Here is a 14,412-nt window from a genome sequence, read left to right as displayed (position 1 = left end):
CTCTTATTCTGTATTGACTTCCTGATTTAATAGGAGCCTGCTCGTGATAAGCGGGACATATTCTTCACAATGACAGTTCTGTGTAGGTGCCTGTGTGCATTTGTGTGTCTGTCTGTCCTGACTGAATTTGTCAGGGCTGTGACCTTGAATATTGAAGGATTTAAAAAAAACCTTACAATCATGAGGTGGCGTGTCGCACATAAGATTTAGGTCTGTAGGTCAAGGTTAGAGGTCAAAGATTGAAATGATCCTTGTCCGGGCTGTATCGTGACAATGCATTATAGGATTTTCAAAATTCGGCCATAAAGGTTCACCATGATGAGGCTTCAATATCAAGCACAAGACACAGGTCTGTACCTAAAAGGTCAAGGTCAAGGTTAGAGGTCAAAGGTTGAAATGATCCTTGTCCGGCCTGTATCTTGTTAAGGTCTTTTGTTGTATAAAATCAATTTGTGCTGTAAACAAACTTTCGAGTCTTTTATTTCAAATTTCAAAGACAATTGATTACCATAAACATTTTATGAAATTAAAATAGTTTTACCCTAACAATACAATACAACCATTAATAATTACTATTTAATATATATTGCACATTTAACCTTAAATTGAACACATAAATCATATAAAATTGAAATTGAACACAAACATTAAACATTATTAGCACCATGTGAGTAATATAAACTCAATCCAACTTAATTGATCTGCATGTTTAAATTAATATCAATAAAAACTATATTCATCATCACATTATCATCATAAAACTCGCGATAACTGTCTTTATAAGCCATATAACACCTTGGGAGTATCACAGCTTTGCGTGTTTCCTGTATTCACGAGCAGCTACTGTCCGTCTGTGCACTTCGTCTGGCCCGTCTGCAAGTCGTAGGGTTCGTGCAGCGGCAAAGAAATATGGCAATGGGCAGTCGTAGTTCAACCCTGCGCCTCCATGACTCTGTGGAATAGTTGGGCATGTAAAGGACTTAAAATTTGAGTAAATTAGATACTGGGAATTTTCTTTTTTATTAATTAATGATTGTGTTTTTATTTGATGTGAAATAGGTTAAAAAAGGAGTTTTTTTAATAATAATAATAAAAGGTAAATAATAACATATTTAGAGTTAATTGCTACACAAAGTACCCTTTAAAATGATATCTAAATTATATGAGGTCATTGGGGGCTGTATTCTATAACCAACTTAGACTTGACTTAATTTTAAGATTACCCGGTAGAATCCAAGTCTTTTGATTGGACGGTAAAAATAAATTGAGATAATGGATTTAGTGAGGAATGTCTAAAGTTAAGGATAAGAGTTACATTGAATTACTGGCCCCCTTTCAAATATTTAAGTATTCTTTATAAGATAACTATACATGCAGTGTTAACATATAGGACAATATATATGCTTTATTCCTTGACCATAACATTAACATTCACCAAACATAAAGTAATAAAGGTACATTATCATGCCTCAACCAGTATGTATTCATAGATCATGCATAATCCATTATGTATTCATAAATCATGCATCATCCATTATGTATTCATAAATCATGCATCATCCATTATGTATTCATAAATCATGCATCATCCATTATGTATTCATAAATCATGCATCATCCATTATGTATTCATAAATCATGCATCATCCATTACGTATTCATAAATCATGCATCATCCATTATGTATTCATAAATCATGCATCATCCATTATGTATTCATAAATTGAAGTTTAAAATAACTAGAAGTGAATGTTCTATACACATTTAAGAAAACAGTGATAATGGTACAAATAATAACAAACATTGTATTTTAAAATGTTCATACATATTAAGCAGAAAAAATAGTATCATCAGAATACGTGTTTTAGGCCAGCATTTTGATTTAGTAATGAACAATGCGAAGCAAATGTTAACAATAATCTATTCGTTTTTAGTCAGAAGGGGCATAGTTATTATTAGGGACTAATTTTTTTCCTAAATAATGCATCTGAAAACACTTTTATTATAACTTTTTTACTCTTCGATAATTGTAGAATAAGCATTATATGTATAAAAAAAAAAAAAAATATTATATGCTTTTAGTGGGGTGCAAACCCACTCAGACACAGTCCAGGAAAATAAGAAAACTGACAACAAAACCTCACGTCCACAAGGACTCATACACAAACATAATGAAAATTTAACCTTCAAGCCTTTTTTTTAATCTGGTTACTAACAGCAACAGTGCCGCCACTGTCGACAATACAGCAACAAGACTTTGGCTTTTTTCTTTACAAAAAATGACGAGAATTTTTTGTTTTAAATTTTATTCCATAATACATAATTACAATGCTGAATATAATAAAGCAATGGTTTTCAAGGACTCCATTTCTTTCTAGATACAATAAAATAGTAAAAGATATCACAGTTAACATGATGCTGGTTGTCATGACAACCATTAAATTGATCAATAGGGGAATTATATTTCATCAAGAAATAATCACATGGTTTCAATCAATTTTTACTCTACAACTTTGGCTTTGCCCTATACTGATTTCTTGCGATGGTTCTCAAATGGACTTGATCTGGCCCATCAGCAATTCTCACAACCCGGGCTTTGGCAGCGAAATGGGGCAACGGTAGATCCTCGCTGAGCCCTAACCCACCGTGGGCCTGTGAAGAGAATTTGAGTGGTAAATTTATGATGGGAAATTAAGAGACTTTAGGAAAAACAACTTAAAACTGCACTCTCACATATTGACTGTTTTGACAACTATTTTATTTTTTGACCTGGAATGAGGCATTTTTTGCGTAAATGTCTGGAAACTAGTGATATAAGACTGCTGACAAAAGATCAGATCACAGTTTTTCATATTTAAGTTCAAAAATCAATGTTTTATGGCTCAACTCGAACTAACACTTTAGTTTACCGGCAGTTTTCTACACAATTGAGATCAATGCGATTGTAAGTTATCTTATTGGAGGCATTGATGCCAAAATGAATGGATTCTGGGACAAAAAATAAAATATAAGTCAAAACTGTCAAGCTGTGAGAATGAAGCTTTAACATCCACAAATATTTTAAAATAATAAATTATGACATATTTTACCACCCATATTCTCCTCACAGGAAAAATACTGTTTTATTCTTAATACCAAAGCTCTTAAATTAGGTGTTTTAAATGCTTTAACTAAATCAAATAGTTCCGATTTTCCGATCATTCCATATAACTACTGGTATTTTAATTAAGGTATTTTACTCAATGACAAACTTTAGCCATTTTATACAATTGAATAATGCACGCAAATTAGTGTGATACTAAAACTGGCAAGAGTAATGTCAATCTAGGTTAGGTTGAGCCATTTTGTTTTCCTTTAGTTTTGAATTTAAACATCACTGGAAATATTATAATTCAATGATGATTTTAGTTTAATGATTGTTTACTTAAAATACTGTTGTTTCAAATATTAAATGACGTTTCATACATATTATACGTTATAGGAAAAAGAACAAGCAAACTTTTATTCATTTATTTATTTGCAACTTGTATCTTTTTTAATAAAATTAATGTTAAATGTAAATGTATTAAAATATGTCAACAAAAACTTATGTATGTATTATTATGCATACTATAATTATGTGCCTGAAATTGTAATAATAGCACTTCGTATCAGAACACTTTATTTAAGGTATAAAGTTATAGAAAACATCATTATAAACTGGCAATTCTGAATATATAACAAAATGAGCACATAATTGTGCTTTCACCAAAACAATCACAGTCTCTTACTAAAATCAGTGTTCCAATGATTGCATGAAATAAGCATCACTTTTAAAGCATTATTATAAACCTTTCAACTCATATTACAACTTGAACCAAAGGAGTCCTTTTCTTCCTTTTTTATATATTTCTTGCATCCCTTTTTTTAAAAGAAGAATGTAGATCAGTCTATTAACATCAGCTGAAACCATTCTACTTGCATCATTTTTTAAGTCTTTTATACTGGTTTTTGTCTTCCAAAAGCTTGAACCAGTCTACAGTATCTTAGCATTTTTATACTGGTTCCTGGGATCACTTTTTAAAAAAATACGTAGACCAGTCCTTGCACATCAGGTTAACCGAGTCTATAACTTTGCAGCTTTTTTGTACTGGTTCCTGGCAATAGATCGGAGATGCACTTCGTCTGGGCCATCTGCTAACCGTAAAACCCGAGCCCAAGCATAAAACGATGCCAAGGGGAGGTCATCATGTAAACCCGCTCCACCATGGGCCTAAAGGGAGAAAATTGGGGCATTCTGGGTAAAATTGTACATGAGGAATTGGGGAGTAGTTGTTATGATTGATGGAATGAATACCAGAGGGAGCTGTGCTGATAAATAAGAAATTGTTTCGGCAAGTGTTTGCGTTTTTGGTGCAAAATGCCGTCAATTAAACTTATAAAATGATTAAATAACTTTTGTCAATGCGGCAATGTAATTAATGACTCAATCTCCAATGCTTACAGAGTTAAAAAAAAAAACAAAAAACATTCTATGAAATTACTTTTATTATATATCAAACTTTGAAACTTTTAATCCACAACGACATAGAAAGAAAGAACTTCAAAAGAGTAAACAAAGACACATGACTGTAATTTTAAGATTTTCATCACTTGAGCATGCCCCAAACACCATACGCTCATGCCCTATAAACAGACTACACACATACATACATGTATAACCCATCATGCCCAGAAGTTATTGTAATACTAGCAAGCAATATATACCACATTCCTGGTGTAAATATCATTTTTGGTCAGGAGTATATTCAATCACAATATGGTACCTGCATGTTCAAAAACATGGCACACTAAAATAACTGGCAAACTAAGCATTCTAAAGATGACTTGGCACATTAAACATGACTTGGCACACTTTACATGATTGGGCAGGCTAAACATGACTTGGCAAGCTGAACATGGCTTTGCAAACTTAACATGACTTGGCAATCTCAACATGACTTCTCAAGCTGAAAATGACTTGGCAAGCTAAACAATACTTGGCAAGCTAAACACGACTTGGAATGTAAAACTTGACTTGGCACACTTAACATGACTTGGCAAGCTGAACATGACTTGGCACGTGAAACATGACTTGGCATGCTTAACATGACTAAGCAAGCTAAACATGACATGGCACGCTAACATGACTTTGCACACTGAACATGACTTGGCACACTAAACATGACTTGGCACGCAAACATGACTTTGCACACTTAACATGACTAAGCAAGCTAAACATGACTTGGCACGCAAACATGACTTTGCACACTGAACATGACTTTGCCCATCAAACATGACTTTGCCCATCAAACATGACTTTGCACACTGAACATGACTTTGCCCATCAATCATGACTTTGCACACTGAACATGACTTTGCCCATCAAACATGACTTTGCACATCAATCATGACTTTGCACACTGAACATGACTTTGCCCATCAAACATGACTTTGCCCATCAATCATGACTTTGCACACTGAACATGACTTTGCCCATCAAACATGACTTTGCACACTGAACATGACTTTGCACACTGAACATGACTTTGCACACTGAACATGACTTTGCACATCAATCATGACTTTGCACACTGAACATGACTTGGCACGCGAACATGACTTTGCACGTTAAAATGACTTTTCACACAAACATGACTTGGCATGCTACAATTGGGTGAGGTACACTTAAGTATAAGGTATATTTTTGTGCTACAACCCATTCAAACTTTATTCATTTTATCTTTTCAAACTTTATTCATTTTATCTTTTCATATTTTTCCTTTTAATTTTTCAAACTTTATTCATTTCATCTTTTCAAACTTTATTCATTTTATCTTTTCAAACTTTATTCATTTTATCTTTTCATATTTTTCCTTTTAATTTTTCAAACTTCATTCATTTTATCTTTTCAAACTTTATTCATTTTATCTTTTCAAACTTTATTCATTTTATCTTTTAATATTTTTCCTTTTAACTTTTCAAACTTTATTCATTTCATCTTTTCAAACTTCATTCATTTTACAACCATTGTTCAGAAAGCGTTGTTATTTAAATTTGAGTAATGCTCAGACCCTCTAGTTGATATGATGCTGCACGTGAGTGGTATTTGTATGGTGTTGTTGGGGAAACCACAGAACCTAAAGACGACCCTCTTTTCAGGCTTGGGTGACAACCAACAAAACATACATACACCAAATCCGCGAATAAACCATGAATACCTTAGTGACTGAAGTGATTGTGCTAACCATGCACTTCTGTAAGAGGACAATGGGATAACTATCTTAGTGTTAAGCATGCAGATACCATATTGTAGTATATCTAAGTACAGAAAGTGCAGTGTCCCTACCTGAATAGCTCTGTCAATCACCCGTAACGCCATATTGGGGGCAGCTACTTTGATCATAGCTATCTCATTGGCAGCAACCTGGAAATATTTAAATATAATAGGATGAGGCCAGCTGTATGTTTGTAAAGAAAATATCTGAGAGCAGCAAAGCAAGAGGACCATAAACAGATGCCAATAATGGTTGGTTTAAACTTTACTTTCTTTACATTTTGTGAAGAAAACTATATTAACTTATGTTAAGTCACTCTCTTTGCATGTTACATGAGAATGTGGTATTGCGGAGGAAATCAGAGTGCTCGGTGTTAACTGTCATATGAATTTTAATAGCCTTGGTGTAATTTTCAAACTTTATTAACCTTGGCCATAGCTCAGAAACCTTAGAAGATATTTAAAAGAAACTTGGTTCACATGTTGCCACAGACAATTTGCACATGTATAGCAAGGCCCATAACTGTGGTTTAAATATTGTCAAGTTATACCCCTTGTTTGAGTGAAAAAACATCAACAAGAGACGATCATTGGCAATTGCTTCAGAGCTCTTGTTGATACAAGTCTTCACAGTGCACATTGCAAATATTTCATTCATAATCAGGTTTTTTTTTGGTATTTTGGAAATATGACCTATACCCGTGAGATTGGGAATTTTTGCGTCAATTTTGGCAAAATTGGGGTAATTCTTCATAAATAATTACAAAGGATATAATTTATATAATACTATAATGAATAACATTGGTATTTTCAACATTATATGCACTGACTCCGTTAACACCTTAAATTGTTTAACCCCTTGTTTTAACTCAGTCTATGAAATAGTCAATTGTTTTATTAACAAGTTCAAATTTCAGAGATAATTTAATGGGCTTATCTTCCTCTTAAATTGGATACAAAATCTGCTGTCTATTAAAAATGATGACTTTCAGTCTCATAGAAAGAATGGAATGAATTATGAATACAAAATATATCACTGAATGTAACCAAACTCTACTTTGTTTCCGAAGTTGTCCATCATGTGAGCAGCCTTCAGAACCATCAGTCTGGTCTGGTCAATGTCTATCCTAGACTGAGCCACATCAGCCTGTATTGTGCCCTGGGCAGCTAGTGGCTTGCCAAATGCCACTCTATTCATTGTCTGAAAGGAAGAGTTACAAATGTTTTAATCAACTTATCTAGTCTATGCTAACCCTGGTAATGTGGCCTGCCCAGAGCAGCTTGCACTCATCTTGTATAATATTTAGTCTGGTGTTGTGCCCAATCCTAAGCAGCTTACTATTAAAGTTTGTTACCAGATGCTACCCGGTTCACTATCTGAATGCTAATTTATAACAGATAAGTCAACATGTTATTGTATGTGAAGCTTTTTTAACCATGAGTCTTGTTTGATGAATATAAATCCTAGATTGGGCTATACTTCAGTAACATGGGGTAACCATAAAATCACATAATTGTTACTTGGACACCAAAACAGAACCCTTTATTCATCAGATTCAACCATCTCTCAGCATGGCCATACAAGTAGTATACAATGGTCTATTATGAGGTATCTTAAATCCCAAAGATATATAAAAGTGTATATTTCAAAGATTACATTTCATTACTTCTAGTTAATATTAATATTGTCAAAATTCTGATTGGTTGCTTCATCTGGCAGCACATTTGAAGTAATAATTTCCACGCTTTTTTTATTTGACGTTTGTTTGTTGTGCCTGACAGTTGTTCTTTGAAAAATAAAACAAAAAACATGTGTAGAGGTGACTTATTCTGTCATGATCATAAGATTCAAAGATCACATTGCATGACCTACCAGTCTCATACAGTGGTGAATCCTGTCTGGTCCTAGTCTGCCTTGAGCTATCTCAAACCCCAAATATATAATGATTATACAATTATGCATACTAGCAGGGCTTTTTCTATAGTACCCACGGGTCCGACTATCCGACCCATTCCCAAAGCAAAATATAAGATATTTTTCCCAATCTTCAGAAAAAAATCCCAATCCATAAAAAAAAAAAAAAAAAAAATATTTTATTTTTTTTAGAAATTCTATTAACCTGTACTGGTTCATTTTCAGCATCCTAATAAATTATGTTATGTGAATTTTTTTTTGGTAATTGAACTCAGAAATCATTGATTTTCATCACTTTCAGAGATCTGAAATATTATCTGTCATGATTTATTGCAATAGATATTTACACCCCAAGGATTGATATTTCAGCCATTGTGGGTCTTTTGAAGGGAAAATAAACTAATATTAAATCATTTCCTAATTCGCAGGAGACTAGACAGCTTTTTCTTTTAACTGTAAAATTTCCCAATTTCGGCATTTTCACGACGCAAAATTTCCAAAAATGTCTAGGGTCTTTTTCCCAAAATGGGCAGAAAAAGCCCTGACTAGTGACTTACTCTGTCAATCATAAGATTTAAAGATCTCTCAGCATGGCCTATAAATCTCATTCAATGGTGAATCCTGCCTGGTCCCAGTCTACCCTGAGCTATCTCAAATCCTCGGCCTTCTCCTAACAGCATGTTGGATGCTGGTACCCGGACATTCTCAAATATCACTTCAGCATGCCCAGCTTAAAGAATAAAAGATCAATCAATATAACAATTATACATATACAGTCAAACCCCGTTGACTCGAACTCCCAGGAACCGGTGAAAAAACCTCAAGCCTCGGAAAATTCAAGCCCAGCAGGAAAGCTTACATTTAGTGTAAAGAAATCAGTCCATTACATCCAGTTCGAGCCGATGAGGAAATCAAGCCAAGCGATATAGAGCCAAAGGGTTTTGACTGTATACATGTTCTTGCATGGGAATGGGAAAAATTCTACAATTATTTAAATACGTACATAATAATAATTGATAATTTATAGTGACCAATGTCCGTTTGGTTTTCAGTCAAAAAGGGAAATAATCTGACAATTAAAAAAGCCAAATTATTACAAGGGCCTTGCAAAACATATTCCCTAATGTCATGGGTAATATAGGTTATATATGGGTACACAATTTTATGTGAATCTTTCTTCTATAGTTTTTAAATCACAGCCATCAGGCAAGCTAATGTTTCTGCATTGCTCTTACAGACTATCAAGTGGCATAACTTAACTTAAGTATTTAAGTTAGAGTTACTGGCCTTACAAACAACACATGAGAATGGTCATCTGTAGCCTTTGTTTCTTTAAATAGTTTCATGTAAAATTTTAATGGTTTGAGTAATGGTGAAAAAAGCCAAATTATTACAAGGGCCTTGCAAAACATATTCCCTAATGTCAGGGGTAATATATATTATATATGCAATATGGGTACACAATTTTATGTGAATCTTTCTTAAATTAAGGCGATGGCAAGCTGTTGTTTCTGCATTGTTTTTCAGACTACCAAGAGGCATAACTTAAGTATTTAAGTAAGAGTTACAGGCCTTGCAAAACATGTGAGAATTGGCATCTGTAGCCTTTGTTTCTTAGTTCCATGTGAAATTTTAATGGTGTTGAGTTATGGAAAACATTTCTGCACAAAATTCTTCACCATACCTGGAGGGTCCTCATAGCCGTACACACTTAGGGCTCGTACAATCTTGACCCCTGGGGCGTCCATAGGAACGAGGATCATGCTCTGTTGTGAGTGGGTCTTTGCCTTTGGGTCAGTCTTGCCCATGAAGATACACAGCTTGCATTGGGGATGCATGGCGCCTATTTAAATAATGTTTGATTTATTACCTATATATTTTGCTTTTACCTGATGAGCATGAAGCGACACTGGATGATAAGTAAAATAGGATAAAGTCATATTAATATGTTGGTTATTTTCATGCACTGGCACGCCTCCACCTTTTGAGATATATAATAATATATATGCATTTTATATGTAATAGTTTTAACATATTACGAATAATCTTAATGATTAAAGATTTTTTGTTGACAACAAATATTAAGCTAATAGCAAATTGCTTTTACACACAGCCAGCTTTTTTTTCCCAGAGTATACTGTCTTAAAAATAAGCAAGTTTTTCTCAGTATGATGTTTCATAATATATTCGTACATTCTTAAACTAATGTTTAAAGTAAAATGAATGTTTTTCTAATAACTGTGAGTATACCTGAAGTCCACCACTTGTGCCCATTGATAACGTAGCTGTCCCCCTCTCTAATGATTGATGACTGTATGTTTGTTGCATCTGAGGAAGCCACCTGGAATGATTGGAAAGACCTTCGAGTCAACCACATAAGCCTTTCAAAGATAAACATGCTTGAAAGTTAGAACCAATAAAAGGCCACAAAAATTGATGTTTTGTTTGATGACTCTACCCCAATATTTTTCACAAAAATAAAAATGTTTAAAAAAAAATAAAAATATTTTCAGGCTGAATATTTTGCCGCAATTAAAAGTCCCATTTTAAAAAAACAACAAGAGCTGTCACAGAGACAGCGCGCTTGACTTTTCAACCGCTTTTCAGTATAAGAATTGAAAAGTTTTGGCGAAACATGGATCACTGTAAAATTAGAATAGATTTCAATGCAATACATGATGTATTTGCCGAGATATTAACATAAATGTTCTTACACGCAAAATTTAACCAAAATTTCTATTTCCAATAATAAAGGGCCATAATTTGCAAAATACAGTTATCTAACTTGGTTATTCAAGTAAGTTGGGTGGTTGAGTACCATTGTATAAATTCTCAATGTAATACACGAAGTAGTTGCTGATATATTAACCTATGTTTGCATTATATTCATAAAAGTGTTATCAAACTTCATTTATTTAGTAGGTTAGATAGTTGGGAATACATATCTAAAGTTTCAATGCAATACATGATGTATTTACTGAGATATTGACTAAAATGTAGTAACATGCAAAACCTTATTAACCAGAATTTTTAATTCGAATAATAAAGGGCATTTATTTTTGCATTAAATGCAAACTAGAGTTATCTAACTTGGTTAATTAAGTAAGTTGGATGGTTGAGTACCATTGTATAAAGTCTTAATGCAAAACATAAAGTAGTTAATGGGATATTAACCTATGTGTGCTTACATGCAAAACCTTAACCAGAATTTCCAAGTCAAATAATAAAGGCCCATAACAAACTTCATTTATTTAGTAGGTTAGATAGTTGGGAATACATATCTAAAGTTTCAATGCAATACATGATGTATTTGCTGAGATATTGACTAAAATGTAGTTACATGCAAAACCTTAACCAGAATTTTTAATTCGAATAATAAAGGGCATTTATTTTTGCATTAAATGCAAACTAGAGTTATCTAACTTGGTTAATTAAGTAAGTTGGATGGTTGAGTACCATTGTATAAAGTCTTAATGCAATACATCAAGTAGTTAATAAGATATTAACCTATGTGTGCTTACATGCAAAACCTTAACCAGAATTTCCAAGTCAAATAATAAAGGCCCATAATTTGCATTATATTCAAAAAAGCGTTATCTAACTTCATTAATTTAGTAGTTTAGATAGTTGGGAATACATATCTAAAGTTTCAATGCAATACATGATGTATTTACTGAGATAATGACATGCAAAACCTTAACCATGGTGTGACGCCAACGCTTGGGTGAGTAGTATAGCTCTCCTTATTCTTCGAAAAGTCGAGCTAATAAAATAAAAAAATGTTGCATCAAACAACAAAAGATAATGTACAAATGTCTGTGGCATTTTTATAACAACACATACTATCATCACCATTATTTTAATACCATTTTTTTGGACTAAGGCTGATTCTCAGGGTTTTGCATGACAATTTGGAAGATAAAGGGACACTTACGGCAGGCTCTGTCATGCCAAAACACGACCTGATCTCCCCTTTTAACAATGGAGTCAACCATTTTTGTTTCTGTTCCTCTGTCCCGTACTTCACCAGGACCTCCATATTACCAGTGTCAGGGGCCGAGCAGTTGAACACCTGAAATTGTCTCATATTTCTAACCAATCATGTATTATGTTCATATCGCAAACATTCCTATATTATGTTAAATAGAGGTTTTGACAACATTGTTAACTCTGTCCATCTAATTTTTATTTAATGACTGCGAGAGTGACCATTGATAGTAAACTCCAAAAACATTACATCCGTTATATACATTTAATTTATAAAAGATACAAAACAAAAACACTTATTCATAAAAGATACAGATACAATGCACTTTCTACTGCATTTAAAGTGAACAAATAGCGTATTATTTTTTGGGAAGGGTGGTAACTTCTACCTAGACAAAAACGTTTGCAAAACAAAATTTTAAGGTCAATTGACATTAGTTCTTCATGGCATTTGTAACATAACAACCTCAGTATCTATAAAATATTTTCCAATTTCATCACAAAAAGGAAAAGTCCACGTTATCTAGAATGCCTTGCCCTCTACTCAAACCACTACAACCACAAATTTAATGATACCAAAAGAACAAACACTTGGGCTGATTGTTGTGAATGTTGCTTAAGTTGAAAACATCATCGCTGTCAACTTTTAAATGTTACAGCTCTGGAAGTTTAATGGATACAATTTTGATCTGCTGTATTTCTAACAATATTTGAACTGGTGTTTCAGCTGTACATTTTTATAATAAAACATATGAGAAAACCATCAAATTTTCACGTTTAAATGTTAACAATTTGGTCATAAATCACGTTAACTTTTGCCAATTGTACATAACTTTGTTAAAGTTAACAACATGATAAATGACATCATTGTTAACTTTAATATAGTTCCCAACATTGGCCCATTGCTTACCTCTGGAGCTATCAGGTATTTTCCCATCTCTTCACAAATGAAGGCATACTCCACATTGGAAAGCCCAGCTCCATATTTTCCCCCTGGGTCAGACTCACGGGGTAAAAACAAATTCCAAAGGCCAGCTGCTTTTGCCTTCTCCTGAAAACAACATGGCAATTTTAATATACTTTATTACAATATCTTCTATAACAACAATTTAAACAGATCTACTAACATTAATTTTTCTAGCGTCTAAAATATATCCACTTGTATTTTTCAAGTCACACACTGCTGTTCAATGGAACGGCTACATTTGTTCCTACATAAAAATTTCCGTACATGTATAAAACGGTTTTACCCCACCCACCTTCAGTTGTTCAATAGGCTCAAATACCTTCCATCTATTCTGTGACCGACATATTGTCGTTCTACAGGGGCTATGTTTACCTCTATGTCATAAGTCCATCATTTATACACACCAATCAACCATTTCTCGGTCACAGATAATACAAACCCACCCACCTTCAGCTGTTCCATAGGCTCAAATATCTTCCATCTATCCTGGCTGTGCCTATGGGCAACATGCTGCCATTCTACAGGGGCTATGTTTACTTCTATGTCATAAGTCCATCATTTATGCAAACCCATCCACCATTACTCAGTCACAGATAATACAAACCCACCCACCTTCAGCTGTTCCATAGGCTCAAATATCTTCCACCTATCCTGGCTGTGAGTGTGAGCCACATATTGCTGTTCTACAGGGGCTACATGCGTCTCTATAAACTCTTTCACTTGTTTATGCAGGCTTCTGGCCCTCTCTCCTAGACCCTCCACAGTCACTACCATTACACCTGTGTATCAAATAAACAATAACAATATAACTATTGTTAGGCCACACCAATTCCTTTTTTGTTTGAATCACTGATCTTGGATTGAAAATAAAAATGCAATTCTCCAATTTGCTTTAAAAACTGAAAAAGTAGCATGGTAAATCCTTTTTTCCTACATCTTAAAGCTTTAGAAAGTTCATCCGGATTTACCTTATTTTCCTAAATGTCACGTTTAAAATATCAGTACTCTATAAAGTATGCATTTTAAACATCCAATTCCAGTTTTCTGGGACATCTGTTATCTTGTTTTGCTTAGTACCGGTAAGTAGTAAACCTGATTGATTTTTTTAATGGAGTGGGGTCACTTACAAATATATATATATATATTTATTTTTTTGGTATTTTTTTAAAAATAAAATGGGAGGTAAATCCATCCAACAAAATAACTATTTCCTGTAGCCTTCTAAAAAGTGGTGTCAATTTTTGTAAC

The 14,412-nt window shown here is 33.6% G+C and overlaps 1 protein-coding gene across 1 annotated transcript in view; it reads right to left on the bottom strand.

Annotated features, from left to right (window-relative positions):
* Positions 1 to 3,482: 3,482 nt before the first annotated feature.
* Positions 3,483 to 14,412, bottom strand: part of LOC128240454 (acyl-CoA dehydrogenase family member 10-like) — a 32,203-nt gene continuing 21,273 nt past the window's right edge. Inside the window, exons 14-22 of the mRNA XM_052957095.1 lie at positions 13,777 to 13,943; positions 13,108 to 13,248; positions 12,145 to 12,282; positions 10,461 to 10,551; positions 9,895 to 10,053; positions 8,768 to 8,940; positions 7,353 to 7,496; positions 6,368 to 6,445; positions 3,483 to 4,252 (exon numbers count right to left, since the gene is read on the bottom strand). Of these exons, the coding sequence (XP_052813055.1) occupies positions 8,819 to 8,940; positions 9,895 to 10,053; positions 10,461 to 10,551; positions 12,145 to 12,282; positions 13,108 to 13,248; positions 13,777 to 13,943 (818 nt within the window). The 3' untranslated portion in view covers positions 3,483 to 4,252; positions 6,368 to 6,445; positions 7,353 to 7,496; positions 8,768 to 8,818. The remainder of the gene's footprint in view (positions 4,253 to 6,367; positions 6,446 to 7,352; positions 7,497 to 8,767; positions 8,941 to 9,894; positions 10,054 to 10,460; positions 10,552 to 12,144; positions 12,283 to 13,107; positions 13,249 to 13,776; positions 13,944 to 14,412) is intronic.

The sequence above is a fragment of the Mya arenaria genome, chromosome 7, assembly GCF_026914265.1.
Source record: "Mya arenaria isolate MELC-2E11 chromosome 7, ASM2691426v1".
Lineage (NCBI taxonomy): Eukaryota > Metazoa > Mollusca > Bivalvia > Myida > Myidae > Mya > Mya arenaria.
The sequence above is the reverse complement of the archived record's forward strand: the minus strand, read 5'-3'. Positions and strand labels throughout refer to the sequence as shown.